The sequence below is a fragment of the Eriocheir sinensis genome, chromosome 5 (assembly GCF_024679095.1).
Source record: "Eriocheir sinensis breed Jianghai 21 chromosome 5, ASM2467909v1, whole genome shotgun sequence".
Classification (NCBI taxonomy): domain Eukaryota; kingdom Metazoa; phylum Arthropoda; class Malacostraca; order Decapoda; family Varunidae; genus Eriocheir; species Eriocheir sinensis.
The window spans coordinates 10,863,185-10,888,527 of record NC_066513.1 but is presented as its reverse complement, the minus strand read 5'-3'; the positions used below and the strand labels follow the sequence as shown (position 1 = coordinate 10,888,527).

At 41.2% G+C, this 25,343-nt stretch overlaps 1 protein-coding gene across 1 annotated transcript in view; it reads right to left on the bottom strand.

The window, feature by feature from the left end:
- Positions 1 to 25,343, bottom strand: part of LOC126984273 (uncharacterized) — a 55,275-nt gene that overhangs the window by 15,967 nt on the left and 13,965 nt on the right. The window contains exons 2-4 of the mRNA XM_050837899.1: positions 23,805 to 23,957; positions 23,144 to 23,254; positions 19,115 to 19,308 (exon numbers count right to left, since the gene is read on the bottom strand). Coding sequence (XP_050693856.1) covers positions 19,115 to 19,308; positions 23,144 to 23,254; positions 23,805 to 23,957 — 458 coding nt within the window. The remainder of the gene's footprint in view (positions 1 to 19,114; positions 19,309 to 23,143; positions 23,255 to 23,804; positions 23,958 to 25,343) is intronic.

Genomic DNA, 25,343 nt, shown 5'->3' with positions numbered 1-25,343 from the left:
GTGGTTTTCATGCGTTTCGTTTTTTGACATGTGGCATTCTAGTACCAATCCTCCTGGCTTTTTTGCTAACGTTTCCCCTATGGCCCCGGTAGGTTTTCTTGATAAGGCTGGGTAGGTAGCCCCAGACAAGTGTCTGTCGTGGCACCATCTTGCTTGGTTCATGGAGCCCCCAGGAGTTCACTTTGATCATCTTTCAGAGAAGAATTAGAGTTCCGGTTGATAAGTGATCTTCGGGAAACCATGTGGGTAGTCATAGGCAACTCGGCGATGATTGAAAATTGTCAGCTTATTGCGGCATCTTTCTGGCCGCCGTGCCAGCACTCTGACCACTCAGCCATCGCCACTTGTGTCATTCCAATCTGGAAAGGGGAAAAGGACCGCCAAAAATGTAAAACTGTTCCGTCAAAATAGAGTATATATTAGTAATACCAAAGTCAGCAACACCTGGAGGTACTGATGATAGTTTTCGAGGAGCTGCCAGAGGAAGGAAAACTTTCTGAACTTTAGGTCTCCTGGATCAAGACCAACATATAGGTGTCTGGACGTTTTCTGGGTGAAACAAACTTTTGTCAAGGACTGATATTTTTAAAATTTTAACATACTTTGGTGCTTCGGCGGGTCTCATCAAATGTCTTATGGGGAAAGATTTTGGCCTACAGTGCTATGGACTCGCTCAGTACGAGTATATGACGTTGCCGATACATTCAAAGAAGGACGAAGATTCGGATTTTCAAGATCCTTGTGATTCATGTCTTTCTCTATGACTGTGAGACATGGACGCTAAATGGTGAAGGAACGAATCAATGCCTCTGGTAATACGTGTCTTCGCAGAATTTCTTAGTGAGACTGAATCAAGGCCTATTACTCGCCAAAAGCCACATTAGCCACGAAAAGATAACTCCGGTCATACAGTCAAATGTCAAGGATGGCGTCGTAGGGTGGACGAAGCAACGCGTTCCCATCCCTCCCCCAATCGGTGTATGCTCTAATTGGTTGATAGGTTTGATATAAAAAATCTCAGACAAAAAGTACTTCAGTCACATCGTAGTTCCGTGTAATTTCAATATCTTGAGTGTGCGTCATGGTTTCAAGGCGAACCTGGATACTATCGTGACCTTTTTATTACGATGTTCAAACACTTTTTTTTTTTTGTTCTTGGAACCTGCGACCATGCGACTGAGGAGTCGGTGGCCGAGTGGTCAGCGTGCGGGAGTGGTGAGCCCGTGGAGCGAGGTGTCGAGTTCCACCGAAACACGCTGATTTTCCAAACCATCACCGTGGCAGAACATTACCCTCATGCTGCCCAGATTTTCAATCAACCCTAACTTCAGCGATTTAGTTCAAGAGGAGCACCGGGTGGCAGCATGGGTCAAGCAAGAGTCATACGCCACGGCAGCCACTATTCGCCTGAGCTACTTACAGGCTGGGGTCGCCCAAGAGGCCCCTCAAGAAAGCGAACAGGCAGAACGTAAATTTTTTTTTTTAAATGTAAGAGGGTCAGAAGGAAGATAGCATAACATTGAAAAAATTTACGTAAAGGTTGGTAGATATAATGACGGACAGATAATATGTTTGGGCTTGTGATTGTGCCCCTGCTGGATACACGGTCAGATGATGACATCCTTCACACACCATTACGCAGCCCTTCGGCGTCCTTCCCAGTGTCTCCTATTCGACCTGTTCCATATAGGGAGGATCACTACTGATTCGCGTTAAACTCGTTACTCCTTCCGCCAGTGTTTGGTAAAACCAGGCTATGGCCACTATCCGCAGAAGCTAGTCTACCTAGCACTTATGCATCCAAGGCGACATGGAAATAAGGCAGGCTTTCGACTTTACTCACTCATCATCATAACATCCCCTCCTACGTGGACAGAAACAGATGGAGCATGTTTCCTTAATACAACAGCTCGGTACTCGGCATGACTGTGTCGCCAACGTTATAAATTCATCCAACTATTTATCCATCTATTTAGCTGTTAATTTATGTCTTTCTATATCTATCTATCTCTATTTATCTATTTATATCCATCTCTATCTGTCCACCCACCTACTTATATTTATTTTTGTTTTATCTGTCTATCTATCTATCTATCTATCTATCGATATATATATATATATATATATATATATATATATATATATATATATATATATATATATATATATATATATATGGTTAGCGTGACGGCCCCGCGTTCAGGAGCTCCAGGAGGGACGCGGGTTCGAAACCTGGCCGCCGCACAGCTGAGGTTTTTCAGTCACCGCCGAGTGGCCTAAGACTACCCACATGCTGCCCTGAAGACCACCCATCAACCTGAACTCTAGATAATCTCTCCAAAGAGAGGCTCAAAGGTGAGTTCCGGGGGGCAGCATGAGCCAACACAAGATGGCGTCACTATAAACACTCGCCTACGCCAGAACGGGCTGGACCGACCATCAGGCCCCACTGGGATGAAGCCTTGGGCTGACCATCAGGCCCCATCGGGAAAAAGCCTACCGGTACAATTGGTCGCGACATAAAAAAAAAAAAATATATATATATATATATATATATATATATATATATATATATATATATATATATATATATATATATATCAATGAACCCTATACTATGAAACGGACACTTGCCCCAGCCTTGTCATTAAGCCGCGAATTTTGGAAAATCAACCGCTTTGGTGTGAATCGTCATAACTCCCTTATCTCTGGGGATACAGAAAACGTTTTAGTATCAAGCGACGGCAAAATGAAAGGGCTATATTTTTTAATTAGTGACTGGGCTCAAAAACCGACTCGAAAGGGTCAAAAATCGAATAAATTCGCCAAAAAAATGACTGAAAAATAAACTATTTTTGAGTTCCCAACCTTGAAACCCGCTCATTTTTTTTTAGAATTTCAAAACCATTATTTACCAAATGATTTAGCCCTGGCAATGTGCTTTCCAATATGGTGCATAATATTTCCCTACTCCCAGTAGTTTCGTCGCTAGAGCTCAAAACGTAAACCCTATCGAGAGCGATTTTGACGAACTCCAGACACTGCCGTTTTTATTTAGTGTGGCTTTGGTATTACCTCTAGAAGGCTGTAGTTTGGCATGTAGCCCCTCTTGGCAATGTAGTTTGCCCAGTCCGAAGGAATTTTTGATAGCTCGATTCCAGTTTCGTCGTCGAGCCATCAAAAAATAGCCTGTTTTTCGGTCCTTTTGCCGCGATTTGGACACGTCCTAGCTTTTTGCTTATACTTTTTTTTATTTAATGCTTTCCATTTTTTTTTACAGATTATTAATCTGTAATAAAATAGCTTTCATTTGCCCCCAAGCACGCCTTCTTAGCTTCAGTAGTTTTCGCTCGAGCAAATTAAATGTATTATTCATAAATGAAAATAAATATGGTTGAATACAAAAAAAAAAAAAAAGAAATAACATGTATAACAATGCCCTTGATATAGGTTGATTTATATAGTGAAATGATTATATAATAATAGTAACTTTTTATATAGATATCTTAAAATGGTTTTATTGCAATTAAGGTATTCAACATATTGAAGTGTTCATATATGATTTTGTATGCAGATGTATCAATTTTTGTGGCGTCAGGAAGGTTTTTCATCGCGGCGCGTGAAATGAGTCAGATTCGGCGAATGTTCGTCGCGACTTATGGTCGACCTCGAGCGAAAACTACGGAAGCTAGGAGAGCGTGCTTGGTGGGATATGAAAGCTCTTTTGATACAGATTAATAATCAGAAAAGAAAATTGAAAAGCATTAAATAAAAAACAACAACTTATAAGCAAAAAACTAGGACGTGTCTAAATCGCGGCAAAAGAGCCGAAAAACAGGCTATTTTGTGACGGCTCTACGACGAACTTGGAATAGAGCTATCAAAACATGCCTCGAGTTGGGCAGACTACATTGACAAGAGGGGCTACGTGCCAAATTACAGCCTTCTAGAGGCAATAGCAAGGCCACACTTGATGAAACCGGCAAAGTGTCTGGAGTTCGTCAAAATCTCTCTCGACAGGGTTTACGTTTCGAGCTCTACCGACGAAACTACTGGGAGTACCACATTGGCGGGGCTAAATCATTTGTTAAATAAATGTTTTGAAATTCTCAAAAGATGAACGGGTTTCAAGGTTGGGACTTCTAAAATAGTTTTTCCGAGTCGTTTTTTGCTAATTTACTCGGTTTATGACCCTTCCGAGTCGATTTTCGAGCTCGATCGCTAATTAAACAATATAGCCCTTTCATTTTACCGTCGATTGATACCAAAAACGTTTCTGTAGCCCCAGAAATGAGGGAGTTATGGCGATTCGCACAAAAGCGGTTGATTTTCCAAAATTTGTGGCTTCTTGACAAGGGCGCCGCAAAATCAAAAGAGCAAGCCGTCCATTGCTTGAGTCACGGATTATATATATATATATATATATATATATATATATATATATATATATATATATATATATATATATATATATATATATATATATATATATATATATATATATATATATATATATATATATATATATATATATATATATATATATATATATATATATATATATATATATATATATATATATATATATATATATATATATATATATATATATATATATATATATATATATATATATATATATATATATATATATATATATATATATATATATATATATATATATATATATATATATATATATATATATATATATATATATATATATATATATATATATATATATATATATATATATATATATATATATATATATATATATATATATATATATTTACAGCAAGGAAACTGCTCAAGGGCAAGGGAAACAATAATGAAAAAAGCTAATGACTGGTCCTAAAAAAGGGTCAAGAGGAGTTTGCCCGAAAGAGAGGTCAATTCAGGGAGGGAAGGTGTCCTGATACTCTCCTCTTGAAAGAGTTCAAGTCGTAGGCAGCAGGAAATACAGATGAAGGAAGATTGTTCCAGAGTTTACCAGCGTGAGGGGTGAAGGAGTGAAGATGCTTGTTAACTCTTCGTAAGGGATTTGGACAGTACTGGGATGAGCTTGATTAGAAAGTCGTGTGCAGCGGGGCCGGGGAGGGTGGGAGGCATGCAGTTAGCAAGTTTAGTGAGCAGTTAGCGTGAAAATATCGATATAAGATACAAAGGGAGGCAACATGGTAGTGGAATTTCAGAGGTAGGAGACAATCAGTAAGAGGATGGGAGTTGATGAGACGAAGAGCCTGAGACTTTACTCTGTCGAAGAGAGCTGTGTCAGTGGAGCCCCCCCACACGTGAGATGCATACTTCATATGAGAGCGGACAAGGCCCCTGTATATGGAGAGCAACTTTGCGGGGGAAAAGAACTGTCGGAAACGATACACAACGCCCAACATCGAGAAAGCTGATTCAGTGAGAGAAGAGATGTAAAGTTTCCAGTTAAGATTTTGAGTTAAGGATAGACCGAGGATGATTAGTGTACATAGAATAAGTTGAAAGGTGAGCTTTGTCGAAGAATAGGGGACAGAAGTTTAGAAGATTGTGTCGAGTTGATAGATTGATAAATTGAGTTTTTGAGACACTTAAGGACATCAGGTTCCTTCCGCCGCAATCGGAAATAATAGCAAGGTCAGAGGTTAAGCGTTCTGCAGCCTCCCGTCTAGAGTTTTGTCATTCATGTTGCGTGGGTCTTCTGTTGAAAGAAGTTGAATAATGCAAAGCAGAGTTGTCGGCGTATGAATGGATAGGACAGTTTGTTGTGGAAAGAAGATCATTGATGAATATCAGGAAGAGAGTGGGAGACAAGACAGAGCCCTGCAAGACACCACTGTTTATATGTTTAGGGGAAGAACAGTGACTGTCTACCACAGCAGGGATAGAGCGGCAGGAAAGGAAATTGGAGTACAGAGATAAGGATAGAATCAATATGAGGGTAATTTAGAAAGTAAAGAATTATGCTAGACTCTATCAAAAGTTTTCGAGATATCTAGCGCAACTGAGAAAGTTTCACCGAAACAGCTAAGAGAGAATGACCAGGCATCGGTAAGGAAAACAAGAAGATCCCCATTAAAACGTCCCTTGGGGAAACCATACTGGCAATCAGATAGAAAGTCAGAAGTGCATAGATGCTTATGAATCTTCCGGTTAAGGATAGATTAAAGCTTCAGAAAGGCAGGAAAGTAAAGCTATAGGACGGTAGTATGAGAGATTTGAACAGACACCCTCCTCAGGCACAGGGTGTATGTAAACGTACTTCCAGCAGGAAGGAATAATAGATGTTGAAAGGCAGACACGAAAGAGTTTAGCCAGGGTGTCAGCACGGAAGGACAGTTTTTAAGGTCAATAGAAGGCACTCCATCAGACACATAAGGTTGAGGACAGAGAGGGCATAGAAAACATAACTCTTAAGAATTTTAATAACAGGCATAAAGGAGTCAGAGGGGGGATGCGTGGGAGGAATATGCACATAATCATCCAGAGTGAAGTTTTTTAGCGATACTTTGAGGATTAAGGAAAGGATGGAAAGATAAAGAAGTGAAATTAGAGGAGATACTTTTGGCTAGGTGCCAGATGTCTCTGGAAGAATTAGAGAAAGCAAGGTTGTGGCTTTTTCTATTGATGAAAGTATTTTTGGTAAGTTGAAGAACAAACTTGGCACGATTCTGGGTGGAAATGTAGATATCATAATCAGCAGGAGTGCGAAGGCTATGGTACCTTTTGTGAGCAGCTTCTCTGTCTTTGATAGCAAGAAATGAAGCGTGATTAAACGAAGACTTTATAGCATGAGGGGTAGAGAAAGTATGTGGATTGTTTGCCTCCATTCCAGAGACCTCACCTCAGTGAGGCTTTGTGCATACACAGACGGGTCTCTTTCCTGAAACCAGAAATCATTATATATATATATATATATATATATATATATATATATATATATATATATATATATATATATATATATATATATATTTTTTTTTTTTTTTTTTACGTCACGGCCTATAGCGCCGGTAGGCTTCTTCCCGGTGGGGCCCGATGGTCGTCCCAGCCGGTTCTGGCGCAGGCGAGTGTTTATATTGGCGCCATCTTGCATTGGCTCATGCTGCCCTCCCGGAGCTCATCTTTAATCCTAGAATCTAGAGTCCGGGTTGCTAGGTGGTCTTCTGGACAGCATGTGGGTAGTTTTTAGCCACTCGGCGGCGGTTGAAAAATCCCAACTTGGTGGCACCGGGCGGAGATTGAACCCGCGTCCTCCTGAATACACAGGAGGATGTATATACAGGATGTATGTATCTCTCTCTCTCTCTCTCTCTCTCTCTCTCTCTCTCTCTCTCTCTCTCTCTCTCTCTCTCTCTCTCTCTCTCTGTATATATATATATATAAATATATATATATATATATATATATATATATATATATATATATATATATATATATATGGGTAGCCGGTGGCCGAAGTGATAGCGTACTGGACCCACATTCGCCGCGTGATGGACGACGCGGGTTCGAATCCTCACGCTACCACGCGGATTTTTCAGTCACCGCCGAGTGGCTTAAAACTACCCACATGCTGTCATGAAGACCACCCATCAACCCGGACTCTGGAGGAAGCCGTCCAAGCGAATCAGGAACGAGTTCCGGGGGGCAGCATGAGCCATTGCAAGATGGCGCCACTATAAACACTCGCCTGCGCCAAAAAGGGCTGGGCCGCCTATCAGGCCCCACCTGGAAGAAGCCTTGGGCCGACCATCAGGCCCCACCGGGAAGATGCCTATATAATATATATATATATATATATATATAGATATATATATATATATATATATATATATATATATATATATATATATCTATATATATATATATATATATATATATATATATATATATATATATATATATATATATATATATATATATATATATATATATATATATATATATATATATATATATATATATATATATATATATATATATATATATATATATATATATATATATATATATATATATATATATATATATATATATATATATATATATATATATATACATATAAAGAGAGAGAGAGATACATACATACAAAAAGTGTAGAAAAAAATCCCGCTACTTGCCGCTCCCACAACATACAAAAGTTAAGAGGTGCCAAAAGAGAGGTCAATTTCTGGTGGAGAGGTATCTTGATACAATCTTCTTGAAAGAGATTAAGTCATAGGCAGGAGGAAATACAGACGAAGGAAGGATGTTCCAGAGTTTACCAGTGTAAGGGATGAAAGAGTGAAGATGCTGGTTAACTCTTGCATAAGGGGTTTGGACGATATAAGGATGAACTAGAGTAGAAAGTCAAGTACAGTGGGGCCGCGGGAGGGGGGGAGGCATTCAGTTAGCAAGTTCAGAAGAGCAGTCAGCATGAAAATATCGATAGAAGATAGAAAGAGAGGCAACATGGCGGCGGAATTTAAGAGGAAAAAGATTGTCAGTATGAGGAGGGGAGTTGATGAGACGAAGAGCCTTTGACTCTACTCTGTCCAAAAGAGCTGTTTGAGTTGAACCTCCCCACACATGTGATGCATACTCCATACGATCGCGGACAAGGCCCTTGTCGCTGCTGTGTTGGCTAAACTGACATACTGCTGCGAGTCGTGGCTGACGAACAACTGCTTGTCACTAACCAGTCAGTACAATAAACTAATGAAATGTCTCTTGGGCGTAAGAAATAACACAAGTTCAAACGTATGTCATATTGAATCAGGAATTAAGCCAGTTTACCATGTGTGTGTCCGACGAAAACGGTTTTTGGAGAGGAAACTTGCTTCACTTGATAGAAATGAACCATTTCATATAGTATCTAATTTGTGCAGAGAATCTAACACCCCTATTTTTAAGTTAATTCAAAGTGCCATTTAGTATAATAGTAATGTAAACCCTTTTGAGAGCATCATTAACTTGGTTACAAATAAGCCAGAAGACGCAACAAAGTACCACACATACAAGCAGTGTTGAATCCCATTCTTGATGTCCACAACATTTACTCAGATCACATATATATCCCTGATTTTACACGTAGGGCGTTTACTAGGATTCGACTGATGTCCCATGACCTAAAGATCGAGACCGGCCGTTGGAGTCGCACTCCGCGGGACTTGCGTGTGTGCCCGTGTGACGGGCAGGCCACACAGAGTGAGAACCACGTATTGATGGAGTGCGCACTATCGAGACATACCAGGCAAAAATATGATATGGTAAACAAACAAAATTTTGATGCATTATTAAATGAAATAAAAGACGTAAAAACTTTGTGTAGGTACGTGTATGAAGTTTTAAATATTTATAGGACTTAAGATAAAACAATACGTTATTGGAATGATATGCATACTACACACTGCATTTATGTTAGTCACATTGTGTTAAGTGTCATGTCGAGCTGTGTTTATATTAGTTATAGTGGTAATGGTGGTAGCTATATGACGGCTGTTTGTTGTTTTTGCATCGCCTAGTGTTAAAAGAATATTTAAGTGACAGTGTTTTGATTTAAGCTTGTTAAAGTATATTTCTTTATTTGGACCAATGGGAATTTTGTACCTTTCACTGTATACTGTAAATTTGCACTTTTTGGTCAATAAACTAACTAACTATATGGACAGTATCTGTGCGGGGGAGAAGAACTGGCGGAGACGATACAGAATACCCAACTTCGAGGAGGCCGATTCAGTGAGAGAGGAGATATGGAGTTTCCAGTTGAGATTTTGAGTAAAGGATAGACCGAGGATGTTTAGTGTAGGAGAAGGTGACAGCTGAGTGTTGTCGAAGAATAGGGGATAGGAGTTTGGAAGGTTGTGTCGAGTTGATAGGTGACGAAATTAAGTTTTTGAGGCGTTAAAAGACACCAGGTTTCTTTGTCCCTAGTCGAAAATGATAGCAAGGTCTGAGGTTAAGCGTTCTGCAGCCTCCAGCCTGGAATCGTATACTTCCTTTTGCGCCGGCCTTCTATGAAAAGAAGTTGTGTAATGCAGAGTAGAGTCATCGGCGCAAGAATGAAAAGGACAGTTCATTTTGGAAAGAATATCATCAATGAGTAACAGAAAGAGAGCGGGAGATAGGACAGAGCCCTGTGGGGACACCACTGTTGATGGATTCAGGGGAAGACCAGTGACCTAGTACAGCAATGATAGATCGGTCAGAGTGGAAACTGGAGATAAAGGTACAGATGGAAGGAAAGAAACCGTAGGAGGGTAGCTAGTTTGGAAAGCAAAGGTTTGTCCCAGACCCTATCACAGGCTTTTGATATGTCCAGCGCAACAGCAAAAGTTTCACCGAAGCGGCTAAGAGAGGATGACAAAGAGTCATTTAGGAAAGCAAGAAGATCATCAGTAGAACGCCCCTTGCGGAACCCATACCGGCGATCAGAAAGAAGTTCAGTAGTGGACAGATGATTAAGAAACTTCCGGTTAAGGATTGATTGAAAAGCTTTAGATAGACAAGAAAGTAAAGCTATAGAACGGTAGTTTGAAGGATTGGAACGGTCATCCTTCTTAGGCACAGGCTGTTTGAAGGCGTACTTCCAACAGGAACGAAAGGTAGATGTTGACAAGCAGAGGCGACAGATTTTGACCATCCAGTGTGTCAGCACGGAAGCACCGTTTTTTAGGACAATAGGAGGCTCTCCATCAGGTCCGTAAGCCTTCTAAGGGTTGAGGTCAGATAGGGCATAGAAAATATCATTCTGAAGAATCTTAATAAAAGGCATAAAGGATTCACAGGTGGGATGAGAAGGAGGAATATGCCCAGAATCGTCCAGAGAAGAGTTTTTACAGAAAGTTTGAGCAAAGAGTTCAGCCTTAGAGATATATAACACGCCGATGCTGCCGTCTGAGTCAAGTAGAGGAGGGAAAGATAAAAAGGTGAAATTGGAGGAGATATTTTTGGCTATGTGCAGGAGTTCTCTGGAATATTTATAAACAGCAATGTTTTGACATTTTCTATGGATGAAAGAGCTTTTGGTGAGGCGGAAAGTAGATTTGGCATGATTCTGGGAAAGAATGTAGAGATCATAGTTAGCAGGAGTGCGAAAGCTCTAGTTCCTTTTGTGAGCAGCCTCTCTATCTTTGGTAGCACGAGAACGAAGGAAGGCTGTTCCAGAGTTTACCAGCGTAAGGGATGAAAGAGTGAAGATGCTGGTTAAGTCTTGCATAAGGGGTTTGGACAGTATAGGGATGAGCTAGAGTTGAACGTCGTTTGCAACGGGGCCGCGGGAGGGGGGGAGGCATGCACTTAGCAAGTTCAGAAGAGCAGTCTGCGTGAAAATATCGATAGAAGATAGAAAGAGAGAGGAGAGCTGATTAGACGAAAAGCCTTAGACTCCAATCTGTCAAATAGAGCCGTGTGAGTGGAGCCTCCCCCACACGTGAGATGCATACTCCATACGAGAGCAGACAAAGCCCCTGTATATGGATAGCAACTATTCGGGGAGAAGAACTGGCGGAGACGATACAGATCGCCCACCCTCGAGGAAGCAGATTTAGTGAGAGAAGAGATGTAAAGTTTCCAGTTAAGATTTTGAGTTAAGGATAGACCGAGGATGTTTAGTGTTGAAGAAGGTGACAGCTGAGTGTTGTTAAAGAATAGAAAGTAGGTGTTTGGAAGATTGTATCGAGTTCATAGGTGAAGGAATTAGGTTTTTGAGGCATTGAAGAACACAAGGTTAATTTTACCCCAATCGGAAATAATAGCAACGTCTGACGTTAAGCGTTCTGCAGCTTCCAGTCTAGAGTCTTGTAATTCCTGTTGAGAGGGTCTTCTATTGAAAGAAGTTCAATAATGCAGAGTGGAGTCGTAAGCGTATGAATGGATAGGACAGTTTGTTATGGAAAGAAGATCATTGATGAAAAAAAGGAAGATAGTAGGTGATAGGCAAGAGCCCTGTGGAACACCACTTTTGATAGGTTTAGGGGAGGAGCTGTGACCGTCTATCACAGCAGAGATAGAACGGCTGGAAAGGAAACTATAGATAAAAGAACAGAGAGAAGGATAGAAACCGTAAGAGGGCAGTTCAGAAAGCTAAATGTTGTGCCAGACTCCATCGAAAGCTTTCGAGATATCTAGCGCAACTGAGAAAGTTTCACCGAAACGACTTAGAGGATGACCAAGAGTCAGTTAAGAGAGTAAGAAGATCGCCAGTAGAGCGCCCCTTGCGGAACCCGTACTGGCGATCAGATAGAAGGTTGAAATCGGAAAGGTGCTTTTGAATCTTCCGGTTAAGAACTGATTCAAAAGCTTTAGATAGACAGGAAAGTAAAGCTATAGGGCGGTAGTTTGAAGGATTGGAACGGTCACTCTTCTTGGGCAAGGACTGTAAGAAGGCGTACTCCCAGCAAGAAGGAAAGGTTGATGTTGATAGGCGGAGACGAAAGAGTTTGACCAGGCAGGGTGTCAGCACAAAAGCATAGCTTTTAAGGACAATGAGAGGCACTCCGTCAGGTCCATAACCCTTCTGAGAGTTGAGGCCAGAGAGGGCATAGAAAACATCATTCTTAAGAGTCTTAATAACATGCCTAAAGGAGGAATATGCCCAGAATCGTCTAGAGTTAAGTTTTTTACAGAAAGTTTGAGAGAACAGTTCAACCTTAGAGAGAGAAGAGACAGCGGTGCTGCCGTCATGGTTAAGGAGAGGAGGGAAATATGAAGAACTGAAATTGGAGGATATATTTTGGTTAGGTGCCAGAAGTCTCCGGAAGAATTATAAAAGTCAAGGTCGTTGGCACGAGAGCAAGTGCTGTCGTTGCGCACGTAGGCGCAACATCCAGCTTTGGATTGGAATTTAGGATAGAGATAGTAGTAGGGAACAGATTAGAGGTTGCTGTCAGTAGCCGACGAGGCGTGTGTTTCGGTGAGGAAGACAAGGTGAGGTTTAGAGGAGGAGGGATGGTGCTCCACAGAATGTAAATTGGAAAGAAGACCGCGAATGTTGCAGAAAGCTTCCCATATATACACCCGTTTCGGTAGGTGTCTTCCTACATACTACGCATTAGTGTGATTTAACAAAGGCTTTTTAGCATGAGGAGTAGAGAAAGAACGTGGAGAGCGTGCCTCCATTACAGAGACAATCACCTCTGTGATGCGCAGGTCAAACACAGACGGGTCTCTCTCCTGGAAGTAGTAATCATTCCACGTGAAATCGGAAAAGTACATCCTCAGGCCGTCTCACCGAGCGGAATCAAAATGCCACAAGCATCGCCTTTTCGGTGGGTCCAGAGGCTGTACATGAACGATAGGACAAGATACATAAATATGGTTGTGATAGGAGGAGCCCAACGGAGAGAACAGTTTGACAGAGTAGACAGAATAGTTAGAGGTAAGGAAGAGATCTAGTATGTTGGACCTGTCTCCAAGACGGTCGGGAATACGTGTAGGATGCTGAACCAACTGCTCTAGATCATTAAGGATAGCAAAGCTGTAGGCTTGTTCACCAGGCTGGTCAGTGAAAGAGGATGAAAGCCGAAGCTGGTGGTGAACATTGAAATCTCCTAAGATGGAGATTTCAGCAAAGGGAGAGTGAGTTAAGATGTGCTCCACTTTAGAGTTCAAGTAGTCAAAGAATTTTAAATAGTTAGTTGAGTTAGGTGAGAGATAAACAACACAGATATATTTAGTAATAGAATGACAATGAAGTCTTAGCCAGATGGTGGAAAACTCTAAGGAGTCAAGGTCATGGGCACGAGAGCAAGAGATATCGTTGTGTACGTAGACTCAACATCCAGCTTTGGATTGAAATTTAGGATAGAGATAGTAGAAGGGAACAGAGTAGAGGTTGCTATCAGTAGCTAACGAAACCTGTGTCTTGGTGAGGAAGCGAATGTGAGGTTTAGAGGAGGAGAGGTCCTGCTTCACAGAATGAAAATTAGAACGTACACCGCGAATGTTGCAGAAGTTAATGAAGAGAGAGTTCGAAGAGGTATCAAGACACCTCTTGAATCGAGGGCCGAAAATGGAGCCCGCTCTGGGAGCATTTGTGGTCTCCCCCCCCCCCCCCCCAGATGGGGACACCGAAGCTGTGTGTAGAATTCCAATTTTTTATTTAAAAAAAAAAATCAGGGATTGGTGTGTGTGTAAAGTGAATGTAGTATAGAAAGGAAAAAAAACTTTAGAGAGCATGCTGATTTACTCTTTAGTGTTAATGAGACAATAGGGAAACGGAAGGTGAGGAAACAGGAAGGGTTTTTGCTCGGCTGCCAAAACCCTCCTCACCGCCCGAATATACCTCACCGGGAGTGGCTTACGCCCGTTTCGGTAGGTGTCTTACTAACTAGTTATCTCTCTCTCTCTCTCTCTCTCTCTCTCTCTCTCTCTCTCTCTCTCTCTCTCTCTCTCTCTCTCTCTATATATATAAATATATATATATACATATATATATATATAGATATATATATATATATATATATATATATATATATATATATATATATATATATATATATATACAGCAGAGGGGACAGTTCAAGGGCGGAAAGAAAAGAAGACAATATTGAAAAAAAAAGCCCGCTACTTACTGCTCCTGAATAGAGTATAGAGGAGTGGCCAAAAAGAGAAATCAATTTCGGGAGGAGCGGTGTCCTGATACCCCCCTCTTGAAAGAGTTCAAGTCGTAAGCAGAAGGAAATACAAATGAGGGAAGATCGTTCCAGAGTTTACAAGCGTGAGGGATGAAAGAGTGAAGATGCTGGTTAACTCTTGCATAAGGGGTTTGGACAGTATAGGGATGAGCTTGATCAGAAAGTCGTGTGAAGCGAGGCCGCAGGAGGGGGGGAGGCATGCAGTTAGCAAGTTCAGAAGAGCAGTCAGCGTGAAAATATCGATAGAAGATAGAAAGAGAGGCAACATCGCGACCGAATTTAAGAGGGAGAAGATTATCAGTAAGATGAGGAGAGCTGATGGGACGAAGAGCCTTAGACTCCACTCTGTCCAGAAGAGCTGTGTGAGTGGAGCCCCCCACACGTGAGATGCATACTCCATAGGAGGGCGGACAAGGCCCCTGTATATGGATAGCAACTGTGCGGGGGAGAAGAACTGTCGGAGACGATACAGAACGCCCAACCTCGAGGAAGCTGATTTAGCGAGAGAGATGTGAAATTTCCAGTTAAGATTTTGAGTTAAAGATAGACCGAAGATATTTAGTGTTGAAAAAGGTGACAGCTGAGTGTTGTCGAAGAATAGGGCATAAGTGTTTGGAAGATTGTGTCGAGTTGATAGGTGGAAAAATTGAGTTTTTGAGGCATTGAAGGACACAAGGTTGCTTCTACCCCAATCGGAAATGATAGCAATGTCTGAGGTTGAGCGTTCACAGCCTCCAGTCTGGAGTCATGTACTACCTGTTGGGATGGTCTTCTTTTGGAAGAAGTTGAATAATACAGAGTGGAGTCGTCGGCGTATGAGTGGACAGGACAGTTTGTTATGGAAAAAAGATCATTGATGAATAACAGGAAGAGAGTGGGTGATAGGACATAGCCCTGTGGAACGCCACTATTGATAGGTTTAGGGGAAGAACAGTGACCATCTACCACCGCAGAGATAGAACGGCCGGAAAGGAAACTGGAGATAAAGGAACAGGGAGAGGGATAGAATCCGAAAGAGGGCAGTTTGGAAAGCAAAGACTTGTGCCAGACTCTATCGAAGGCTTTCGATATGTCTAGCGCAACAGAGAGAGTTTCACCGAAACGGCTAAGAGAGGATGACCAAGAGTTAGGTAAGGTGGGGTTGTAAATGGTCGGCCTGAAAATTTTTTTTTTTTTTTTACTTTGGCTTATAACATTCTGTGAATTTTTACCTTTCTTTTGGTATATGAATGAATCTGATGAAAAATTAATACAGTGGTATGCAACATGCAATGCAACGTGCTGCAATGAGTTTCCGCGCGGCGCTAAAGGCTACAATCCATGTTTTCTCCCCTTTTTAATTATAGTATTTTTTTCCCTGGTCTGTCATGAAACTCTTAGGTTCTCTCTCATCACTGGCTAGAGAAATGGAAAATTTTAGCACTCACTATTATATTTTTATTTTTATCCATAACAATAATTTTTTTTCATAAATCCAACAAAATACTTTATGTATCCGCCTCAAATATCTTTTTTCATTATATTTATTGATTTTACACAGTAGAACACTGGTTTTAACTTTGAAATATGGCGAAATATGGTAAAATTCGAGTACATGGATTTATGACCTGTAAACGTGACGTAACCTTGGGTAAACAAAGCAGCCTGTGTACACAATCAATGAAATTAAGTAAGGGAAACCATGTCTGCTTTTTTCTTCATATCCTGATGTATATATCCTGTGGATTTCAAGTCCCTAGGTGGAATAGGTAAAATTAAAAAAAAATATTTAAACACCATCGCTTGATATCTCAAAACCATGATTTTCCACTTCTTGTTATACACATATTTTCCACTGCAGCTTATGAAAGTATGTGTAAGGAATAAAGGCTACTCTCGAAACTATTTATATGTCAAAAATCTTGTATTATTTCATCGAACTTAAAAAAAAAAATTTTACTATTGTATAAAATCAAAAGAGAGTATCCTTTACTTTCCTCTCCTTCCTGATTAAAATGTTTTTTAAATGAAAGAAATCGGCCCAGAAATAAGGGAGGAGATACACTTAGAACATAAGGAATTTAACATGGGATTTGAGATTGTACAGCCCCCCCCCCCCCCCCTAAGAGAGCAAGAAGATCGCCCGTAGAACGCCCCTTGCGAATCCCATACTGGCGATCAGATAGAAGGTTAGAAGTGGCAAGGTGCTTTTGAATCTTCTGGTTAAGGATTGATTCAAAAGCTTTAGATAGACGGAAAGTAAAGCTATAGGGCGGTAGTTTGAGGGATTGGAAAGGTCACCCTTCTTAGGTACAGGCTTCCAACAGGAAGAAAAGGTAGATGTTGATAGGCAGAGACGAAAGAGTTTGACCAGGCAGGGTGTCAGCACGGAAGCACAGTTTTTAAGGACAATAGGAGGCACTCCATTAGGTCCATAAGCCTTCTGAGAGTTGGGGCCAGAGAGGGCATAGAAAACATCATTATGAAGACTCTTAATAATAGGCATAAAGAAGTCAGGGAGGGGATGAGTGGTAAGAATATGCCCAGAATCGTCCAGGGTGGAGTACTTACAGAAAGTTTGAGCGAAGAGTTCAGCCTTAGAGACAGATGAGACGGTGGTGCTGCCGTCAGGGTTAAGGAGAGGATGGAAAGAGGAGGAAGTGAAATTGGAGGATATGTTTTTGGCTAGATGCCAGAAGTCACGGGAAGAATTAGAGAAAGCAAGGTTTTGGCATTTTCTATTAATGAAGGAGTTTTTGGTAAGTCGGAGAATAGATTTGGCACGATTCCGGGCAGAAATATAAGATCATCGTTAGCAGGAGTGTGAAGGCTCTGGTACCTGTTGTGAACTGCCTCTCTATTTTTAATAGCACGAGAACAAGCATGATTAAACCAAGGCTTTTTAGCATGAGGAGTAGAGAATGAACGTGGAAATTATGCCTCCATTTCAGAAACAATCACCTCTGTGATGCGCTGGGCACACACAGAGGGGTCTCTCTCCTGCAAGCAGTAATCATTCCACGGGAAATCGGGAAAGTATATCCTCAGGTCGTCCTACCGAGCTGAAGCAAAATGCTAGAAGCATCGCATCTTCGGGGGGTCGAGAGATGTACAGGACCGATAGGACCGGATACAGAAATAAGGTTGTGATCGGAGGAGCCCAACGGAGAGAACAGTTTGACAGAGTAAGCACAAGGGTTAGAAGTAAGGAAGAGGTCTAGTATGTTGGGCCTGTCTCCAAGACGGTCGGGGATACGTGTAGGGTGCTGAACCAACTGCCCTAGATAGTTGAGGAGAGCAAAGTTGTAGGCTTGTTCAGCAGGCTGGTCAGTGAAAGAGGATGAAAGCCAAAGCTGGTGGTGAACATTGAAATCTTCCAAGATGGAGATTTCAGCGAAGAGAGAGTGGGTCAAGATGTGCTCCACTTTAGAGTTTATATAGTCAAAGAATTTTACATAGTCAGTAGAGTTAGGTGAGAGATAAACAGCACAGATGTTTTTAGTAATAGAATGACAATGAAGTCTTAGCCAGATGGTGGAAAATTCTGAAGAGTCAAGGTCGTGTGCACGAGAGCAAGTGATGTCGTTGCGCACGTAGACGCAGCAGCCAGCTTTGGATTGAAATTTAGGATAGAGATAGTAGGAGGGAATAGAGTAGAGATTGTTGTCAGTAGCCTCAGAAACCTGTTTTTCGGTGAGGAAGAGAAGGTGAGGTTTAGAGGAGGAGAAATGGTGTTCCAGAGAATGAAAATTAGAACGAAGACCGCGAAAATTTCAGAAATTGAGAAGAAAAATGCTCGAGGAGTTATTAAGACACCTCTCAGGTCGGCCGCCAGAAGAGGAGTCCACCCTGGGGGAATATATATATATATATATATATATATATATATATATATATATATATATATCTATATATATATATATATATATATATATATATATATATATATATATATATATATATATATATATATATATATATATATATATATATATATATATATATATATATATATATATATATATATATATATATATATATATATATATATATATATATATATATATATACATATCTTTTTGTCTCTATATAACTAGTGATATTATCTCTGCAGGACACAAACAAAATTTGTGAATAGGTAAGTATGGCGGACACACCGTTCATTTAGTCAAATCATATACACTTCACATGCACGAGCAATATTTTCTTGATCGTTGTCACTTCGGACACATGTGAAAAAAGCAATTCAGTTGGTTACTGCTTCTCAGGTAGGAACCTTGATAGCGTGAAGGACGTGAAACTCTTGAGTCTCTCTCTCCAAAAGACGCTTTTGTAATTAACGTGAGTTTACATAACAAGGAACAAACTGGGATCCAAGTCATCTGAAGCCCCTTCGTGAAGTGCATTACTTGATTTGGTAAAATAAATAAACGGGGTCATTCTAAATGTCTTTGTCTTCCCCTCTTAGGTCAAAATAGATTATCATGTGGTGTGTGTGTGTGTGTGTGTGTGTGTGTGTGTACACTCACCTGAACAGCGCACGCACGGCCTCGATCTGCATCTCGGTGATGGGGTCCACCTCCTCCGGGGCCTCCTCCTCGCTGGGGTCTCGTCCCTCGTGTTCCTTCGGTGTCCTAGGCAGGTAGTTGTCACTTGTCCGCGCCGCGGCCTCCAACTCACAGAGGAGCCTCCTCGTGCACGGCAGCCCCTCCACCTTGGGCACCTGAGAGGTAGAGTCCCTTTATAAAGAGAGTCCCGACATAGGCGGCCCTGTGTATAAGGCTGCTGGGCGCCATTTTTGGCCCTTCGAGCACCGCGCCGACTTTGAACTGAGTTAATAAAAACATAATTTTACCTATTTTGGAGGCGAATTCGGCTGCTTTTTAATGTAATAATGCCTTACTGACTAGCTTTCGGCTGTAGCAACATGCCACAGAGGGGATACAAAGTGTATAATTTAACTGCAAGGGCGATGAGAATTCAGACAGCGGTGTGCTAACAGTTAAGTCGTCTTGGGAGGAAACCATCGGTTATGACAGCAAAACACACACACTTCCATTGTGTGTGTCTTGCTGTCATAACCGCCCTCCCTTTGTACTGTCTATGGAAAATTGGAAATCTTTGTGAGAGAGGCACAGCTACAAGGACTGAAACAATCGTTCGCATCAGGTTCAACCATCGAAGCTGATGAGGGAAGCTATGGCCCTTATGGCCAAAATCATTGGATGTGATCTCTCCCACAGGGCTCTAGCTGTTATTACAGACTCACAATGGATATTTCACACTCATCAAGGCCACAGTCTAATAGACTGGACGTGTTACAAGAATTTAATGAACAGGAGCTAGCTTTTGGTGAGCCATACCTGTCTTGATAAAGCTCTAGAATCACACCCAACTCACCCTAAAAGTTAATACAATATGTTTAGATTGTATTTGCTAATCATCACTCTGGTAACCGTTTCCATTATTATTACTCGTTTATGAGATTTTAAAATGCGGGGAAATATTACTATTTCAGCAATGATAGGTTAGGTTACTGTTTGCTCATGTACGTACGTCAAGGGTCTTCAGCTAGAAACTCCTCTATAGGTTAGGTTATAAGTGCATCTTTATTTAATAACCTAATATATACGGTTGCAGTCTTCATTTTCATGGGTACCAATGTCATTATAATATGTTGAAGACGTGCATTTTCCTACGTACAGTATTCTCTAAACCTAGCTATTTTGACCCTCAACCAAAATGAAACACGTTTACATGGCATTAGTATTTTACTGTATTATTTTTTTTTTAATCAACAGTAAGTATTTAAATTAAATTAAATGTTATTGAATTATAATCATTGATGACTTATCTCCACAATACCTTGGGCTCGCACAGAACATTTATTGCAGCAATAGTGTGTGTGTGTGTGTGTGTGTGTGTGTGTGTGTGTGTGTGTGTGTGTGTTAAGTTGTTAACACAATAAAGAGAGCAGCACGGCGAGTAATGAAATCAGGGTCCCCTCCACCCCCAGATAATTAGTTTACACTAATTTTCTCTCCATATGCTAAAGTTTACTGCAAGCAGGTAATGGAAAGGAAGCAAAGTGCCTTTGCACTGATGGAGCTTTTGTAGTGTGTCAGCCACGTGGCCCATGGCAAGTATATCAAGGCTCATGAAGTTCAGGAGGTAGCGTCCCTCCCTGCAGGCAAGGGTCAGGCGATGACGGGATATGTAGATAATAGAAAGACTTCCCCAGCTGCTGCTGATACTGTTTTACAGCGATAAGTATTGTTAAATCCATCCATCACAGCAGCAACACTCAAAGAGAAACACCCAGACTTGAAGTCTCTCAGTACCCTCTGAGCGCTGCCGCCTTTCAAGGTCGTCAGCAGCCCGCCGTGACACGCATATATTACAGGCTACGTGGGTTACTGAGTGCCTATACTGAGACAGTGGTTGATCGTAGGGCTAATAATAATCTCCTGTCACCTTCTTACGGCACATTACAACGGCTGGTGACCAAATTATAGTAAAGTATAAGGGCGTAATGGTGGGTTGGTGATACCTTTTGATGTAGACACAAACTGTCTCTTATTTACTTTCCCAGAGCTCGTTGGCTGCTGGCTCCCTGCTGGCTCCCTGCTGGCTGTTAGAGGAAGGTGTGCAGGTCTGACACAAGTGTGCTCAGTTTCATTGGACGACCCGTATGGCTGTGAAACAAATACAAAAGAGAGCGTGTGCTATAGCATTTGAAAAGCGGGGCGAAAACAGGGCCAATAATGGCGTCCAAATCTTAGATTGTCGGGACTCTCTCTATCAAGGGACTCTACTGAGAGGGACACAAGCACACGCTCACCCTCCTCTTCTTTCTCACATTAAAGGGTTACCGTAACCTCCTTCCTTATATGCCATACATGTGCCACGTGCAAGGCAGCCCCGCCATCTACACACACTTTCCTCTTTACCACTCCCAACGCCAGACAGGTTTTCTTCCCTATTGGTATAACTATACAACCTATTATGTATGTCTTATACACTCCCGAGGTGCTCATGTGTGTACTGTAGACTTATTAGTTACCAAGGTAACCATGTCCAGTCTCTCATTGCATTATACGGTGTATTATACCTGATGGGCGCCACGTGTTTTCGGCAAAGAATGTTTGTTTGTTGTAATTCAAGTGAATAATTTTATAGCCTACTGCTGCGAATTGCTCTCAGAAAAGTGTAGTTTATAACTATATTATTAGAAACGTGGTATGGTTAGAATAAGGGCATCTTTATTGAAGAGAGACTTTCAATAATATATAAAAAAGGATCCCTTTCCACACTCGCATCTTATGTCTATTAAAGTTTCGTGTCAGGAATTTGATGTCACTTCTTCTCAGTCTATTTGTCTGTCTGTTCCTGTATTCGGATACTACCTGAATACAAGACAGATTAATTCAATTGCTTTTGTACTGCGATACGCTGTACTTTGTGTGCCTGAATTTGACCTAAAAATACATATTCAATGACGAAGAAAACACCAATCTTAGCTATTTTTGAACGCCAGACTCAGCATGTTCTTGCCATCCCTCCCCTGTTCTCCCTAAATGTTTCCTATCTCATTGCTTATTTCATCCGTACCCTCCAATGCCCCTCCTCTTCTATCTCCTCCCTTCCGAACCATTTCCCTATTTATCGCTTATAGTCCAGTGATTTTCAACCTTTTTTCTGTCGCTTCCCCCTCCATCAGCTTCAACCACCCGGATGTCCCCCTTTATGTGGATAAGGAAAAAAGTAGCCAAAACACGAGACTTACTTCCTTAAAACACAAATAATATAATTAATAAATAGTGGCCAAACACAATATTTACTTAATAACACAAATCAGTCAATCAATAGCTCTGACGCCCCGTTTCCGCCGACTAATTGCTAGTAATTTATATTTCCTTCAGGTTAAATTTCCCCCTTGGAATCATAAAATTTCGCCCCTGGGGGAACTTTCCCCCAGGTTGGGAAATAATGGTTTAAACGGTCTATACCTTCCTTCCACTTGTTACCCACGCGCCATTACCTACCCCTTCACTCCCCTGCTTTTCCTACCGCACCAATCATCATTATCTTCTAGCCAGATCTTCAACTCTCCCCCCCATCATTAAAATTTTCTTCCTTCAAGCTATTTGTCTTCTCTATACTTCTGTCCTTATGCCTCCCTTTTCCTCTGCCATTTTCCTTATACGCTCCGTAGTGCAGCACTATTATCTCACCTGGTTATCAATCAGCTGCCTCATCCCGGGGCAGTCACCGCCCTGCTCATCCAGCCCTCATTTATGGGCTGCTTGATAAATGGATAGCTGGGAGAGTTTAGGGAGGGGAATAATTGTGATTGCCCGGGTGCCTCACTTGCCTTATGTCCCGGGATAGTGAGTTCCTTCCCACCACAGCAAAATATGCCAATGAGGAGGAAATAAACACATGAGCCACGCTTACCTTGGCCTATGCCCGTAACTTGAAATTTACGAGTATTTATTCCCTAAAATCTTCCTCTCCCACTCACATCCCCCCTGCCTCCCATCACCCCTTCACCTCACCTGGTAAAGGGAGTTCCTATTGTCGGCGTCTCGCGGGGAGCGGTACGCCAGGTCGTACAAAACGTTGTTCAGGTCCACCGGGAAGATACCTTGAGTAGACAAGAGAAGCAGCTGCGCACACACACACACACACACACACACACACACACACACACCAGATAATTATTATTATTATTATTATTATTATTATTATTATAATTATTATTATTATTATTACTACTACTATTATTATTAATATTAATATAATAATAATTATTATTATTAATTATTATTACATAATATTATTATTATTATTATTATTATTATTATTATTATTATTATTATTATTATTATTATTATTATTATTATTTTAATTATTATCATCATCATTATTATTATATTACTATTATTACTATTATTATTATCATTATTATTATTATTACTATTATTATTATTACTATTATTATTATTATTATTATTATTATTATTATTATTATTATTATTTTATCATTAGCATCTAAATTGTTTCCTTTATCATTATGATCATTCTTTCTCATATTATTATCATAATAATAATTAGTACCATTCATTATCAGTATCATCACCACTATCACCATCATCCTCTCCCCCGCCCTTTCATCTCACGTGCCCCGCTCGCCTTTCAGCACCACGGCATCCTCACCTTGGCCAGAACCAGCATGATTATGAGGCCGCCGGTATCGTCCACGGCGAGCGCCTCGTTGCCCATCGGGACGAATGTATAAGTGACCAGCGCCGAGGCGAACGACAGCACCACCGCCACCACACCAACCCCGAGGGGATGCCAACGAGCCATCTGAGATAGTCATATATATATAAATATATATATATATATATATATATATATATATATATATATATATATATATATATATATATATATATATATATATATATATATATATATATATATATATATATATATATATATATATATATATATATATATATATATATATATATATATATATATATATATATATATATATATATATATATATATATATATATATATATATATATATATATATATATATATATATATATATATATATAGTTGCCTTGCCCCAGCCTTCAGTTGACCCTGCCTCAGCCGGGGGTACACGTGTCACCTTGCTCCTCAGTGTTTCGACGCTTTGGCTCCTTATCTGCTACCCAGCGGTTCCTGAGGCTGTTTTGTTGCTGTAGTGTGCTGCAGTGACTGAACAACAACTACTACTACCCAACACTCTGCTACTACCCAACACTCTGCTCTGCTAAGTGTTATTTCTGATTCATTACATTCCATCACCCTCACCTTAACACACTTGCTTTCCTTCGCTGTACTAACCCCATACATCTCACAACCTCACAGTGGTGCACGCAAGCTCCTTCTAAACGTTCTACACGTATTTTTTTTTCCTATTCATTTTCCAGGAAGTGTTCATATTAGGTGCTGTTTCAGGCTGTGATTTTCCTTGTTAAACGGAAATTTCCAGGCCACCAGACACCCCGCTCGCCGGCCGTATTCCCAGGGGACCCTTTGTTTCACCCGGGACCCTCTGTCTCACCACGCTCCGCGGAAGGATCAGCCAATATGCCCTCAAAATTGAAACGTTGTTCTAACTGTGGCCTTCGCCAAGCTCCGCAGTACTTTAGGACAAGTAACGGGGCAAGCGAGACTTGCCGTTTCTGCATCAAGGCAGAGCAAGATGAAAGAAAAATCAAGCACCTGGAATCCACGATCCACTCGTTAACGCGGGACATGAAATATTTGGCGGAGCGAGTCACAGCGTGTAGCAGGTGTTCCTGCTCATCTACTCGCGGGGGTACCTCACCCCCCCTTCCACCCTGTTTCTCCCCATACAGCAGCCTCCCTTCTCCTGCCTGCCTCCCCCTCCTCGCTAGTGCCTTCTCCCTTCACTTCCCCCTCCTCCTGCATCTCCCTCTTCCCTTCCACTCCTCCAACCGCTTCTCTCCTCTCCTCCCCTCTCCCCTCTCCTCACCCGCCATCTCCCCACTCCACACCCACCATACTTCCCTTCCCTTCTGCCGCCGCTGACTCTCATTCATCACCCCCCTCTCCCCTTTCCTCCACCTCTTCCCTCCCTTCCGTCTCTTCCTGCTCTTCCTCGCATTCTCTCTCCTTGTCCTCCCCCACATCACCTCCCCCCTCCTCTGCTACCACTACCTCCCCCGCCTC